The sequence below is a fragment of the Asparagus officinalis genome, chromosome 1, assembly GCF_001876935.1.
Source record: "Asparagus officinalis chromosome 1, Aspof.V1, whole genome shotgun sequence".
NCBI lineage: Eukaryota > Viridiplantae > Streptophyta > Magnoliopsida > Asparagales > Asparagaceae > Asparagus > Asparagus officinalis.
The window spans coordinates 95,911,107-95,925,358 of record NC_033794.1 but is presented as its reverse complement, the minus strand read 5'-3'; the positions used below and the strand labels follow the sequence as shown (position 1 = coordinate 95,925,358).

The window sequence follows — 14,252 nt, the reverse complement described above, 5'->3', positions numbered from 1 at the left end:
CAACATCATCAACTCCTAAGAGAAAGACATCTCAGAATTTATTTGGGATAAACTCATCTTGTAAAGGCTCATATGCAACACAAACAGGGTATTTTCTAGTTCAAAATCCCAACAGATGATGGAAATTCGAACAAACGACCTTTTCCCTTCAACTTCTTCATTACTCTACTACTATACTGTTCCATTATCTAAGTGGCACGAGTACAGGACTCATCAAATTTGTGAAAGGGTACGAGGACACGACTGAAATTCATGGCATATAACCATAGTTCTGAGCCATATATGTAAACCACCTTTTAAATCGTAGCTCTTAAGGCTAAAACGAACTCAACCATTATCCAACAAGGTACAAAATGGATGTGGAGAGTAGAATATATATCCAAGAAGTGTATGATAATGTTTTAAATTAAACATGAATTGCATAATTGAGTATGATTCTCAATAAATATATGCATATAGTAGTGCCAAGAAGTATCGGGTACGAGTACGACACGTGTTGGGTATAGGTACAGATACGGCTCCATAATAGAAGTACCCAAGTAATCTAGATCTTTACCGATAACCATCCATTCTTTTGAAAATGTAGAGACACCAAGACAATGCAAATTCTGAGTTTTCTTCTCGATACAGTTTCAGCATATGTTTTTGTCCATACTAACACAGTTGCCGCTTGGTGATACATATAACAGTGACAGAGATATTCACCAAGTTTCAGCTAAATACATGCTATATGCATACCTTGGTGGATCCAGGATTTCTAGAAAGTGGTCACTGCATCATTAATAATTAAAAAGTTTACAATTGTCCCATACAAGTTTCCATATTTTGAAAAAGGCATGTATCGTTAATAATACTATCAAATGCAATTTTCTTAATATGCGTCTAAGCAATTATTGAAGTGATCACTACACATTTTATTCCGCAACTTGACCTTTCTCAACTTTATTACAGAAAGAGCTTTTTCCACTGTTGTGGTAGCCACAAGTAAAATCAATGCAATCTTCAAAAGAAAATACACCAAGGATAGATCATATTGCCGGCCATAGGAGTTGGGTCTGGGTTTTTTCAGTGAAGGATCCCTTTGGTAAATCTATCACTCAACGTTGTGATACTTGATTTCTAAGGATTACATTTGAGGGTCCAACTTTTTTGTTACAGATGATGAGTGAATAAGTGAAGGGGGACCCTCCGTGGGCTTTGTTTTTGGGTTGGGGGGGGTGGAAAAGTGGTGTCACGCGACACCACTTTTGCCAAGGGCGGATCTCCCCCTATATGCGCGTACATGTAGTAAATATTGCCACTCTTGTATTGTTGATCATATGCAACCAAAGCTAGCAGGTTCTGATAAATGCAGCCAAGACAGTAGTTGAGGGGTGCTAATTGACGATCAAATTAGTTATAAGACTTAAATTTGACGAACCAAATATAGTCCGAAGATGAATTAGAAATACAAACTCGTCTATGTGATTATCTACTCATTTCATCATATGCATGAGTATACCGACAAACGAAAGTTTTAACAACAGCTAGACAAAAAAAAAAGTAACATACGCTGAAAAATCGGCCGAGCCCGTAGCAGCTCTCAGGGCATTGGTATCCAAACAGCAACTCCAGACTGCACCTTTATGCCCTTCAAACGTTCCAATCCAATCCCCAGTCTCCCCATTTCTCAGCATGGGACTCGAATCTGAAAACATCAACCAATACAAACCATAGTCAAAAGAAAAAAATCAGCAATTCCACCAAAAATCATAAGGGATCGGTTCAAAACCAAAGACTTCACCTTTGCTGGCGCTGATGAGAAAGAAACCATCGGGAGTAACCGGACTATAGAACAAATCCACCACGGGTCGAGAATGGCCATGGCAGACTAAAGGAACCGCCACCTTCTTCTTCTCCATTTCCCCTTTTAGAAAACCCTAACCCTAGCCCTAATTGGATCTCTCGCAATTAAAAAAACAAGAGAACGGACGCTAATAACCTAACGCAGGCCCCAAATTCAACAAATCGAAACGTAAATTTGGAGAAGAAATTGTGGAAATTTTGTAATTTTTAGTTATGTAATACACTCTAAAATGCCCCCAATTAAAAAGGGGAAAAGAAGAGAAAATTGAGATTTAGAAGCCTGAAGGGGCTGGAGTTGGAGAACGACGAGGAGCGAGGGCTACTTATTTGTGGAGACAGTTGCCACGTGGACACTTGGATGGAAAGCCGATAGTCAGAAGACAGGCCCAGTCAGTCAGACCATCACAGCACAGCCCACAGCATAGGCTCGCTCGAGAAATTGTTAATCAATGAAGCGATGGCTCTTCGAAATATTAGATAATTTAAAATAAGTTATTTTCAGAAAAGTCTTCCAAACTCTTTTTAGTTAAAATATATTCATGTAAATGTTTTTTTATGTTGAAGCCTAACTCGAGTTGGATTAACGATGACGGAGACAGTCAACGTTCATCTTGAGAGGGAGCCTGTCGATGGCTGGCAAGCCGGTGATGGTCCAATGGCGGTCAAAGTTTGAGAGAGACGTGAGAAGAAAAAAAAAAGGAGAAAGGGGTATATTATGCAAAACAAAAAAAAAAATTTGATAGAAAATAGGGAATTATTAAAAAACTCCCCTCTCTAAGTACGCAACCTGTGTGATATCGAGCAACAGCACCACCCGTCGCCAACTTAGTTGCAAAATTCCATCAGCCATCACAATTTATTTTTACTCATCCTCCTTCCGTCGGAGTACTCCAGACAACTAAAGGGCATTAATTTTTTTTTTTTTTTTTGTTAAAATAAATGCTCTTTTGAGTGGATTTCAAACTATGTATATATGTGGGGGATTATTGCCTTGCTAGTTGCCTCGAACCATGGCGTGAGCAGATGCATGAACGATGAATAAGACTGTACAAAACAAACAGCCACTTCCATCACAAACAATCGACAATTAAAATGCCAAGCAACCAAGCTGTTACATCGATTTATCTATTTCAATATCTCAGGTTCAGATATGTACCAGATTACAATCAACAAATACTCCAACACTCTACAAAAGGAAAATATTGTTCGGTCGCCATCAAAGAAGCTTGAGCAATCTCAGGCGCTCTTCATGCTCTTGGTCCAGCTTTGGAGGTGTGTAACATCCACGTAGGTCCTCTACTACATATTCCTACATCACATGGTACATGATTCAAAGTTTTTAATACCATAATCATGTAATATGGCATGAGTTTGCGGGGCAAAAAAAAAAACTAGGGCCCTGTGTAGAAAATCATATAGAGAGATAGGGACATCTGGTCTAGCACTAATTATGATTCACACATCACTACTATCCATCAGTGCGTATTGCACTCATCGCTGATAGTGGTGTGCACATCAAGTTTTGTTCTAGGCGTCTTGATCCCCTATCTCTCCCAATATGATCTTCGATAGAGAGCCCTCTATAGGTCTTCTTTCTATCTCTTCTTCCTTTTTAAAAAAAAAAATTAAATAGAGGTTAGGTCCCTCAAATATGAGCTTCTTACCTTAGTGAGCTCCCTCTTTGTAAGGATGTGGTAATGTCTCTGCCATATCCTCTGGACGGCCATAGTAGCTGCAAGAAAACCATATGCAATGCCTAGAATGGCAAAAACAACAACAAAGATAACTACCAAGGCAAAGCAAGCTTCCATGGAAGCAGGGAAACAGTCCAGGATGCCCCATCCATAGCAGCAGTTGCGGCACCCTGCCATGCATGGATCATTGTTATTGAGGGAAGAGCAATGCAATATCAAGCCAAAGAAGCCCAATAGCACGAAGAATATCAAGACGCCTGAAAATAATTTTCATTGTTATGATGGTTGTAAGGAAGCGAGGAAATGGCATTTGCAACGTATTTCATGATACATGCATTAAAAGAGAACATAAACTGTGAGAAAAGATAGCTAGTAAAACATGAACATCAAAGCATGCTGCTATTACTATCACTTTGAGAGAAGATAAGTTATAATGCAGCCACAACTTTATCCTGCAATTTGACGGCAAGGTATATTATCAAAATTTCTCAAGGAGGTAAGCCAAGACACTATCTGTAGGCCTAGAGCAATTCATTTGATTATATGATCAGTTCCAACAGATTTACAACCTAGGAGTAAGAACATGCTATTGATTTCATAGAAATAAAAGTTACCTAAGCAATAGTAGAAGGGTATGGGATGCTTTGACAATATGCGGTCCCAACCATCACTGAAAGAATTTCTGAAACTCCCATTTTTATCCAAGAAATATGCAAAAGTACCAATAGTAGCAATTGCCTGCAAATCAAAAGAAGCAGAGAAAAGGTAATTTGTGATCATCTATAGGCCTGCATGGAGCGGTTATCATGATTTATGCACACACTTTTCCTATAAAAATATTACAATAATGGATGCTTTTGAGAAGTAATAGCTTTAATGGATACAGCAATCATATCCAAATTTAACTAGTTCTTTGGAAATCAACTTCAAAGTTTGACATCAAAATTAATCAAAAAAGGATAAATATTCTTTGGAAATCAACTTCAAAGGATAAACTGTCTCACGTCGTTACCATATCTTCAGATTTCAGTTGAGTTCTATGGGTGCAAGAATCTTAATAGTGGAGTAACTATCTAATATGGATCGAAGGACGCAATAGTTAACAACGTACTGTTGGTTAATGCATTACAATAATCAGAATTTTAATGTCCTTCTAACCAAGGTATGAAAGAGTGATACATCAGTGAAAAAAAACATCCTCGATGCTTTTCAATCAGAGGCAAGTAAACTTCATGGTTCATGCAACTTTGAAGTCATCAAGGGCCCTAAACAAATAGGCTCAACGTTGAAACTGCACTTTTTTGACCTATGAAACCAGTAACGTGCTGAATACAAAAGTTCTTGAACATTAATATTTATTCATGTCTTGCCAATTCACTCTCAAAGATGCCAAAAATCATGCTTTATTTCCAAAGTATCGGCAGAAAATTAACCATTATTACCGTGTACTTAGTATAAGCCAGTCAGAACATCACAAACCACCTTTAATAGAAAGAACCAAAATAGGTAAGCACGTCTAAGCTAGTATCAAAGCGAAAAAGTAAGCACACAGGAATTCAGACTTGCTTACTGTCTGCACTGCCAGAAACACAAGGAGGACATCTCTGGCTACAAAAATACGAAACTTCATTTGCCGCCATGACTGATCCACTATTTGTTCCACTCGAAGATGGAACTGCGCTTTACATGTAGTACAATGAGAAAAAGCAAATCCTTCCTGTAAGAAATAATAAAAAGCTACAAGACATTAAATACATTCCAAGATTTTCCAACATACCATGCAAACTTAAAGTTCTAATACTTACCCAACAGGGTAATAATATGAGCTTACTGTATAGTAATTTGTTGCACATCACAAGTCAGAACCAAGTGCAAATAGTGAAAAGTCACTCGTCTTAATTTCATTTTAGACAGGTAAGGGAATGCATCGTTCAATAATATGAAGAGAATAATTTCTACGAGTTTTTCTTTTACCACAAAAAAGTTTTCTTTCTCCATTTGGATCTGGAAATACATGCTGGATAATTAACATATTCAAGTTCCTCCATATTATTCCTTTTCTCTGTTCTGAACCTTTTGCACCTTAGACAAAGAATTAGGGGATAACTTGAGCTTAAGCATAAATTATTTTGCTCATGTACATGATAAGCATTTCAATCAGAACCTAATGGAAAAAGACACGGACTATCCTGCCAAAATACATTGTGGAAATTTAGCATGCATTGTCCGCCTGAATCTTCTTAGTGTAGGTCCTGCAGGATGTTGTTCGAAAACCTTGGTCCAAAAATGGCAAGTTTTATAAAAGGGTTTTCTGCTCTTTCCCGTGAAAAGCAATTAGTTCCTTGAACTTTTCATCCAGATATTTACTAGGGTTACAGTTGTCTAAACAAGCATAATTATGATATTTAATCATTCTTACATGTATTAGGATATGGATATACATGTACTTGCCTTCACTGAACGCCAATGATCAAGACATGAACGATGAACAAACTGTTGTGTTCCCTTGCACATGCATGGAGATATTAACTCATCACCTACAACAAATCAGATGAGACTATAATAAATACAAATGTGAATTCATTATGGTCACTAGCACTAATATGTTACTTTACAGGTTAAATAGCTAATTTGTAGAGCGACTGTAATCGCTCAGAAATTAGATACTTGAGTAAATGATAAACTTCATTATGTTTAAGAGCAAAAAGTGTAGATTGGCATCTCCTTTTAAAGACTTTTTAAAAATCTAGGTAAGTCATGTTACAGTTAACGGTGGAACATTCGACATGCTTACATGTCATAAATAACTATTGATTGCCCATTTATGTACCTGATTAGTTCATCTTAAATAAGAACAAAGCCATAAGAACATGAACTGGTAATAACTATTGAATACTGTACTATCAGACAAGGATGTTTTCTACAAAATTAAATAAATGATTGAGTAAAAATCCTTCAAACAAATTCTTTAACAGCAGGGGTTGAACAACAGGGATGAGCCGATGAAGTGATATGCTGTTATTAAAGATCTTGAACTATGACTTATGAGTAGCTAGCTGATGACGAACCATACATATATTATTTGCTAGAACCATCTGTGCACCATGCTGAAATAGGAGCAACAAAACGACAAGTAATAGCCCCAGTTAGTCGAGCAAGTTTTCATCATCATTAAATAGGTACATTTTTTGTACCTCAAATGATAGGGTCCATTCATAGACCGCAATGATTTTCTACAATATCTCTAAGCTATGTCAGTGTTGCTCCCAAGGACCTGTTGGGTTATAATTGACAGATCTTATTTGCAACAGGGGTTGAACACCAAGGATGAGGTGATATGCAGTTTTTAAAGATCTTGAATTATGTTATGAGTAGCTAGCTGATGAAGAACCTTACAAACAAGAACTTGCTAGAACCATTCGTGCACCATGCTAAAGTAGGAGCAACAAAACGACAAGTACTAGCTTCAGTCACCCAAACAAGTTTTCACCTTTATTCAATAGGTACATTTTTTGTACCTTAAATGATAGGGGCCATTCGTAGACCAAAATGATTTTCTACGAGATCTCTACTTAAAAGACAAGCTATGTCAGTGTTGCTCCTCAAGGAATTGAATGGGCTATAATTGACATTCTTAAAAGACAAGCTATGTCAGTGTTGCTCCCCAAGGAACTGAATGGGTTATAATTGACATATCTTATTTGCTTCACACTCATGTGCAAAGAGCCACGAAGGTAACTATCACCTGTATATACTGCCTTTTGTCTTCTTCATATGGCATGTGTCACTAAGGAAGCATTAAATAAATAGGGATGATGCAATTAAAAATGACTATTTTATTCACAACAGATTATATTTTTATTTTTGATGCGGCAACATAGGGCTCTTAAATATTAATTTAGATTTCCTATCTTTTCATAATAGCCTCAGCTGAAATAGAATCTCAACCTATAACATATAAAGTCAATGGGCAAGGAGAAAAGGTGCTAAACTAATTAGGGGATTGATAGTGTTGTGCGTTTCTACTTTCTAATAGGTAAAAAGTTGTCTATTCTGAAGAAAATTTAGGAATACAAAATTGAGTTACAATTAGAATAAGAATAGGAAAGATGAAGAAACGATTGAAAAAAATAATAATGAGTATCTCTCTCCCCCACTTTATCTTCATTTTCCACTTCTTTGGATGAAAGCAAAATGGCTTAGGGTGTGTTTGGTGTATATTTCACTTACAGATAGGCCCTTTTAGAAATGGATTAATCCAAAATCATTTTTAGGTGATAAATTTTAGAAACAAGACGTTAGCTACCTTTAGAGTCATAAGTGCTATCGAGAAATATCAATATCGAAAATAGAATTATTAGACGGAATTTGGATAAGAATTCATGTAAATCGACAAATTTACACAAGGGTATTGAGAAAAATAGAGAGCTAATTCAAAATTTTAGTAAAAGCTGAAACTTTCTGAGATATCATTTAAAACATAGGAGAAAAAAGTGTGCACATGGGCGGGCTTTTTATGAGAAGCCAAATTTAGCTTCTTTAGACATCATTTTTTTACTTCTAATTCTCTTTTCTTTTCAGCACTTATTTACTTCAAAGCAGTAAAACATAGCCTACAGGCAATACCAAATACACCTTGTTGTACTTCTGAAATCCTACATGGCATGGAAAGCGACAGAGTTTTTGTCGTATTGCCGATGAAAAAATAGCGGAAAATGACCATGTTGTGTTTTAGTCAAATTTTCACTTTCTCGTTTACTAGCCAATTGCTAAATAGGGTCTCAGAGAATAATACATGCAACATAAATACACACGTAGTTCATTCCCTCTCTAGCTGTCACATTGGTGATATGTTATCATTGTTACTTCTATATTATCTTCCCATATGTATGCCAACATAAATTAGAGTCAAGGGATAACTACAGATAGACCCCCTTGTAGTATCATTGTTCTGAAGTTACAACCCCTATAGTTTTATTTTTGCAGATAGACCCCTTGAGTGATACTTTTTCTTTTTGGATTCTTGGGCCTATTAGTCAAAACCCGGTTTTCTTCCTCTCTGCGGGTAAGAGTTAAAAAATTAGCTGAGACGATGTATCTGCCAAAACAAAACTAGAGGGCTCGTAAGTTTAAGATTACCATACTACAAGGGGTGTATCCGCAATTAACCCAGGAATCAATTATAATATTTGATAAAAATTTGATCCTAGATGTTTCCATATCTTTTTTCAGCGTGAAAAGATTTCTCCGTGAATCATCATCAACCAACTCAGCACTCTTCTTCCCCATACTTCAAAAAATTTTGAATGAAAGAGAAGAGGAAGAAAGAAATAGTTCCATCTAAACCCAGCTCTCTTATTCCTCTTTATGACCTAAATTAATCAATCATCTTGTTAAACCTTATACACTGTTAAAATCAATGTTACATTAAACGTTGGGCGCTTCTAGGCGTCGGACTTGGCGCTCAGCGCTTAGTCACCTAGGCGGGCACCTAAGCGGTTTCTGAACGTTTTTTTTTCTTTCTTCATTTAAGTGTTGGTCGATGAGGTTTTGCTGAAGGTTGGAGGAGGTAGTGAAAGTGTTCATATTTAGAGGTTAATGGAGTTTGGAGGACGTGTAGGCTACGACACATAAAATCACAATCACGGCCTACAGGGTGCAATCCACGTAAGCAGACAATGCTCCCCTAAACGCTCGTAAAATCTAGATGGGCAGCCTAAATACCGCCTAGGCGCTAGGCGCTAGTTAGGCGGCCTAGGTACCGCCTAGGTCTAGGCGTACGTCTAAGCGGACTAGGTAGAGGTTTTTTAAAACAGTGGTTAAAATCTTAACAAACGAGGATAAAGACCACGAAACCTTTGTTCCACTATAGTCTTTTCATGGTCAAAATACGTGTTCGCAAAAACCAGGTCAAATAAGCTAGTGCTACTAGTAACTTTGTTGTCGAAGTCATAAGTATACAATGAATGACCTTAGACATCATCTAGCTATACTTCAGGCAAACCGCTTTAGTTGGGGAGCTCAATGATTTCTGCCAATAGATGACAGTGAGACAAGTTATTTGTAGATACATGTACTAGGACAATAATTATTTATTCAAGTAGGCATTTACAGTAGTGGATCCACCATAGAGGAAGTGGTGTCACGTGACACCACTTCCTCCGAGGAATAGCCACACTAGCTTCAGATAAGCACTGGCTGAATGTTGAAATTTTGTCCTTTTAACCTCTTATTGCTCATATGATTTGATATACACCCAAATCAATATTTTGTTTGGATTTTGCACCCAGAACTTCTCACCCTCCAACTTTAGTACATCATAACTTATGGCGTCTATGTAAATATCTCACTTGATTCTAATATGCATATAACACATTACACTGGCTCTTTAGTGCACAATCTAGCTAAAGATTTGGATCCGCCCTTGCAATGGATGATTATTAGTGTAACTAATGGCGCTATAATTGGTAGTTTTACTACTAAAAGAAATGATTGGCTCAATTATTATCTATGTTGCATGGGTACGGGTAGGGATACGGGTATGGGACATGGCAAATTTGTGAAAGGTAGAGTATGGGGACACAGCTATATAAACATCTATATACGTATATTATATATTGGAATTGATAATTTTTATGAGAACAATGATGAGAACTAAAATTCCTACAACATTTTTATGTTTCTTTTATTACGCGGATTATAAATTGGAAACTTACTAGTTTTTGAAGTAGAAATCCAAATGACCCTCCAAGATAATAATTCGGAACCTGGTCTATATTCAACGAGTTTCAATAAGTGGATGTGAAGTGTATGATATACGTCCAAAAAGTGCATGACAAGTATTTTAAATTAAAAGTAACATGTATTGCATAATTTAAGGCGTGCCCAACTAAATGTATGCATATACGCAAGAAGTGTCCAATGAATTTGGTATAAGAACGGGTACGGCTCCAAAGTGGAAGTACCCAGGTAACATAGATTATTATCTATTTACATATTTTGAGAAAGATGTATTTAATATTGTTATTAATGATGTGATTTTTTTTTTCAAAATATGAAAACTCATCATGAACAATTGTAATTTTTTAATTATTAATTATATGGTGACACTACTTTCCACAAATCCTGGTTTCACCACCATGCATTTAATAATATTATAATAAATCCTTTTACACATCACAATGTACAGTGACTATAAACACATGATTGTATAGATCCCCCTCCTAATATTCTAGTTATTGATTCCATTTTAAACGATTTAAAAGACTACGGAATGCTTTTTTCTGTCAAATTTAAGGAATATAGTCCACAAGATTCCTAGTACTTTAGATACAAGGAAAAAGGAAGAAACCAAGACCTCGATTTTTAATCTGAAGAACCTTCTGAGGCTATAAGTTACTTTTTGGTACAAAATTGATGACTACTGAATTCTGATAGCCTCAGTGGTGTTATAGTGTCATTCAGATAGAATGTAATCCAAAAGATTGTGCTCTAGACAATAGGTACAATTTAATAAATTATAAACAAAATGAAACCTTATCCAACAAGCAAACAAGTCAAGGTTACAAAGTCTCTCGAATGGTTCAATCAGTTTGAAACTAATATATCAAAAAATGCTTTGTCAAGCAAACTTCATAAAAAATGCTTTGTCAAGCAAACTTCATAAAAAATGCAGAAGGCAAAATAGAACCCAATCTAAGCTCACGACTAGATCGGTATCCTCTGGATTTTCATGGAATAAGGGAACTCCACAAAGGACAAGGCGGGATATGACATAATAACCGTTCTTCATCAAAACACAAATAAGATCACCTAGAAGCACAATTGCAACTTCCACCGCAAATATTTTTGACAACAAGATAAGATAACCAGATTCTTGACGTTGAACAAAGTAAATTCGCTGCCAAAATCTGGTTCGGGAAGACTCAGCTAAATGAGAAACCCAGGAGACAAATACAGACAAGAACAACTAACATTTGTTGTCAAAATGTGACGTGCGTCACTCATTCCTAAACTATCTCCCTTGGAAACGACTATTATTCATATCTTTCTCGCATCCATGCAATTATCGGTACCTACCACATTAATATTACATCAATATGCATGCAACTACGTTGTAACACTTAATCATGTGTATTGCACATGTAACAACTAGTAACTATCATGCACGCATTATGAAAGTGTTATTTAATGAAGACCAAATATCCAACCCATAAAAAAATTCCCATTTTTGCAACTGTTCCATATTCAAATCACCTCTACTCTATCTACATCCAAATATAAGGTAACATATGTCAACAATTCTAATCATAATCAGAGTTTCATTCATTAAAACCGCAAAAATTGATGAAAAATCGAACATTTTCAATCAAAAAACAAAAATTCACCTGGCTCGCCATCGTATTCGAGGCAAATCCTGCAGCAAGCAGCAGAGCCAGCCTCGATCTCCTCATCTTTTATCTCGCTTGTGCTCCCCTCCGCCGAATCAAGCAGCTTCTCCTTCTCGCGGAGCGGGTCCAAATCATTCAACCGCTCCAATCCCCCCGCATCGCGATCCATATCCGATTCGCTACTCATCCGAGCCCTAAACCCTAGAAATCCACAAAAAATTCAAATCACCCGCAAATTCCCCCAAAGTCTCTAAGAAAAACCTTGTTGTGCCCAAAGAGATAAACTTGAGATCGATGGCGGAATTCGAAAAGATAAATTCAATAGCTTGGAGAGCACGCGTCGTGGATTGAGAAAAGGACGAGGAGAGAGATAACAATTTTTTGGTGGTTTCAAAAGAGACGACAGAGAATGGGAGGAAATGGCTCCGAGTCCATGCGAACGCCCGCCCGTTCTAACGTGCACCGGGAGCGTAAGCTTGAGCTGGGCCCAGCGTAAAGTTCGAGGTGGGAGAGCTTGGGTCCCGCGGTTATAATTGAGATGATGTGCAGTGGACCCACAAGAGGATTTATAGCTTAAAAAGGGGAAGGCTTTTTGGGACCATATCACGTCATGTGATCAATTTTTTGGTGATTTAGGGCCTGTTTGGTTATTTTCTAAAAACCAAGAAAAACCAAGAAATGAAAATGGAAAAGGTGAAAATCTCAAAAAGTATTATTTTCTCCATTTTCATCCTTAAAACTCACCCACAACATCTAATAAAATATTATTTTCATCCAACAACACATCCACATCATCTAATAAAATATTATTTTCATCTAATCACTCATCCATCACATCTAATAAAATATTATTTTCATCTAACAACTCATCCATCACATCTAATAAAATATTATTTTCATCCAAACATCACTCAACTCATCTTTTTTCATCATTTCAAATCACTCACATCATCCAATAAAATATTATAACAATTCACCTCATCTCATTAACATTTTATTTCTTTGTTTTCATCCCAAAAAGTTGTGAAAACACTTTTCTTAATCTTGGATCACATCACCCAATAATACAATGACAACTCATCTCATCTCATTTCATTTTTTATTTTTAAGAATGAACCAAACCAAAAGAAAACAACAAACTACAGGAAATATGTTTCTTATAATTCATTTCCTTATTTTTTTCGCCAACCAAACAACATCAAAAGTAGTTTTCTTAAAAAATCACTCACATCATCCAATAATAATATGACAACTAACATCATTTCATCTCCATTTTTTTGATTTCCTTCTTTTTTTTAGCCAACCAAACACTCCCAAACCAATTCTTCATTTTAATAGTTTTCCATTTCTTTGATTTAATTCTTCATTTTAATAGTTTTCCATTTCTTTGATTTCCCTCTTTTTTTAGTAAAACAAACAGGCCCTTACAGAAACGGAGCTATCTACGTGTGGGCCCAGATTTCTTTTTGGGTGTAACGGTGTGGGAACCTCTTTGTCGCAGGTATTTTCATTTTTTTATTTACTTCTAGAGTTAATTTCACTAAAAAACACATTGGGTTCTTGCACATAAACCCCCGATCTTTTTATCGTCTCATATAACTATCTGAACTTTGGGATGTATCACAAAATCTCTTTGGACTTTAAAATTCTCACATCTGCTCCTTGCTTGTAAATTGCAATAGAAAAATGCTAAAATGACCCAAAAAAGGGACAGATAGTGGGACAGGTGAGGTTGACACCTCACCTGTACGGTCACTGTAGCAACACTCGTTGCAATAACTAGAACTTTGTTGAGAGAGAAAAAAGCCCTCAAATAGGGGGTGGGCATGGATCAAGCCAGTTTAGGCCCGTGATCCGACCCGTCGAGTTCACGGCGGAGCCGGGTCTAACCTGGGCTCGATCGGATCAGAGTGGGCTGGGTCTGCTTTTCTGATTTCCTAGTTTAGACTTGGAGCTAGTGGCCCACGACCGCCTAAGAACGGGTCGGCGGTCCAGCAATAGCCCATGGGTTCTAGATCGACCCATGAGTTTTTTTGACTTTTTTTTATTTCTAAACTATATTAACTTTGTAGTCATATTTATAAAAAAAATTATATATATTTTATTATATATATCATCGCAAACACAAAAATATATGCAATACGAACTTTGAAGGAATACCTGAGCCTGAGGCCTAGTTATTTTTAGCTAAACAAAGTAAACATTTGTAATTAAACTAGGGTGGTGGGCTGGGCCAGGAGGACCATTAGTGGCCGGGCATGCTTCTTTGGTCCTAGGTCTGGATCAAAACCCAGCTTGTCACATGGACCTCCACCAACGCGGG

The 14,252-nt window shown here is 36.8% G+C and overlaps 2 protein-coding genes across 4 annotated transcripts in view; both read right to left on the bottom strand.

Moving 5' to 3' along the window:
- Nucleotides 1-2,230, bottom strand: part of LOC109828593 (serine-threonine kinase receptor-associated protein-like) — a 6,668-nt gene extending 4,438 nt beyond the window's left edge. The window contains exons 1-2 of the mRNA XM_020395556.1: nucleotides 1,784-2,230; nucleotides 1,552-1,687 (exon numbers count right to left, since the gene is read on the bottom strand). Coding sequence (XP_020251145.1) covers nucleotides 1,552-1,687; nucleotides 1,784-1,901 — 254 coding nt within the window. The 5' untranslated portion in view covers nucleotides 1,902-2,230. The remainder of the gene's footprint in view (nucleotides 1-1,551; nucleotides 1,688-1,783) is intronic.
- LOC109828579 lies at nucleotides 2,911-12,388 on the bottom strand. Of its 3 annotated transcripts, XM_020395545.1 has the most exons (7): nucleotides 12,215-12,386; nucleotides 11,927-12,130; nucleotides 5,991-6,076; nucleotides 5,110-5,256; nucleotides 4,154-4,277; nucleotides 3,510-3,796; nucleotides 2,911-3,154 (listed from the first exon to the last, which is right to left on the bottom strand). In XM_020395545.1, the coding sequence occupies exons 2-7, from the start codon at nucleotides 12,114-12,116 to the stop codon at nucleotides 3,062-3,064; spliced, it is 927 nt and encodes a 308-aa protein (XP_020251134.1). In that variant the 5' UTR covers nucleotides 12,117-12,130; nucleotides 12,215-12,386; the 3' UTR covers nucleotides 2,911-3,061. The 3 variants fall into 3 exon arrangements, with proteins under 3 accessions (XP_020251134.1, XP_020251140.1, XP_020251132.1); XM_020395551.1 differs by having other exon boundaries at nucleotides 3,510-3,709; nucleotides 11,927-12,388; XM_020395543.1 differs by having other exon boundaries at nucleotides 11,927-12,386.

What these genes read in the sequence shown, in the direction of transcription:
- LOC109828579 (XM_020395543.1), bottom strand. Translation starts at nt 12,116, where the DNA reads ATGAGTAGCGAATCGGATATGGATCGCGATGCGGGGGGATTGGAGCGG. An exon ending in CGAATACGATGGCGAGCCAG is followed by an intron (nt 6,077 to 11,926) that starts GTGAATTTTTGT and finishes GATTTGTTGTAG; the next exon opens with GTGATGAGTTAATATCTCCA. An exon ending in CAAAGAGGGAGCTCACTAAG is followed by an intron (nt 3,155 to 3,509) that starts GTAAGAAGCTCA and finishes CATGTGATGTAG; the next exon opens with GAATATGTAGTAGAGGACCT.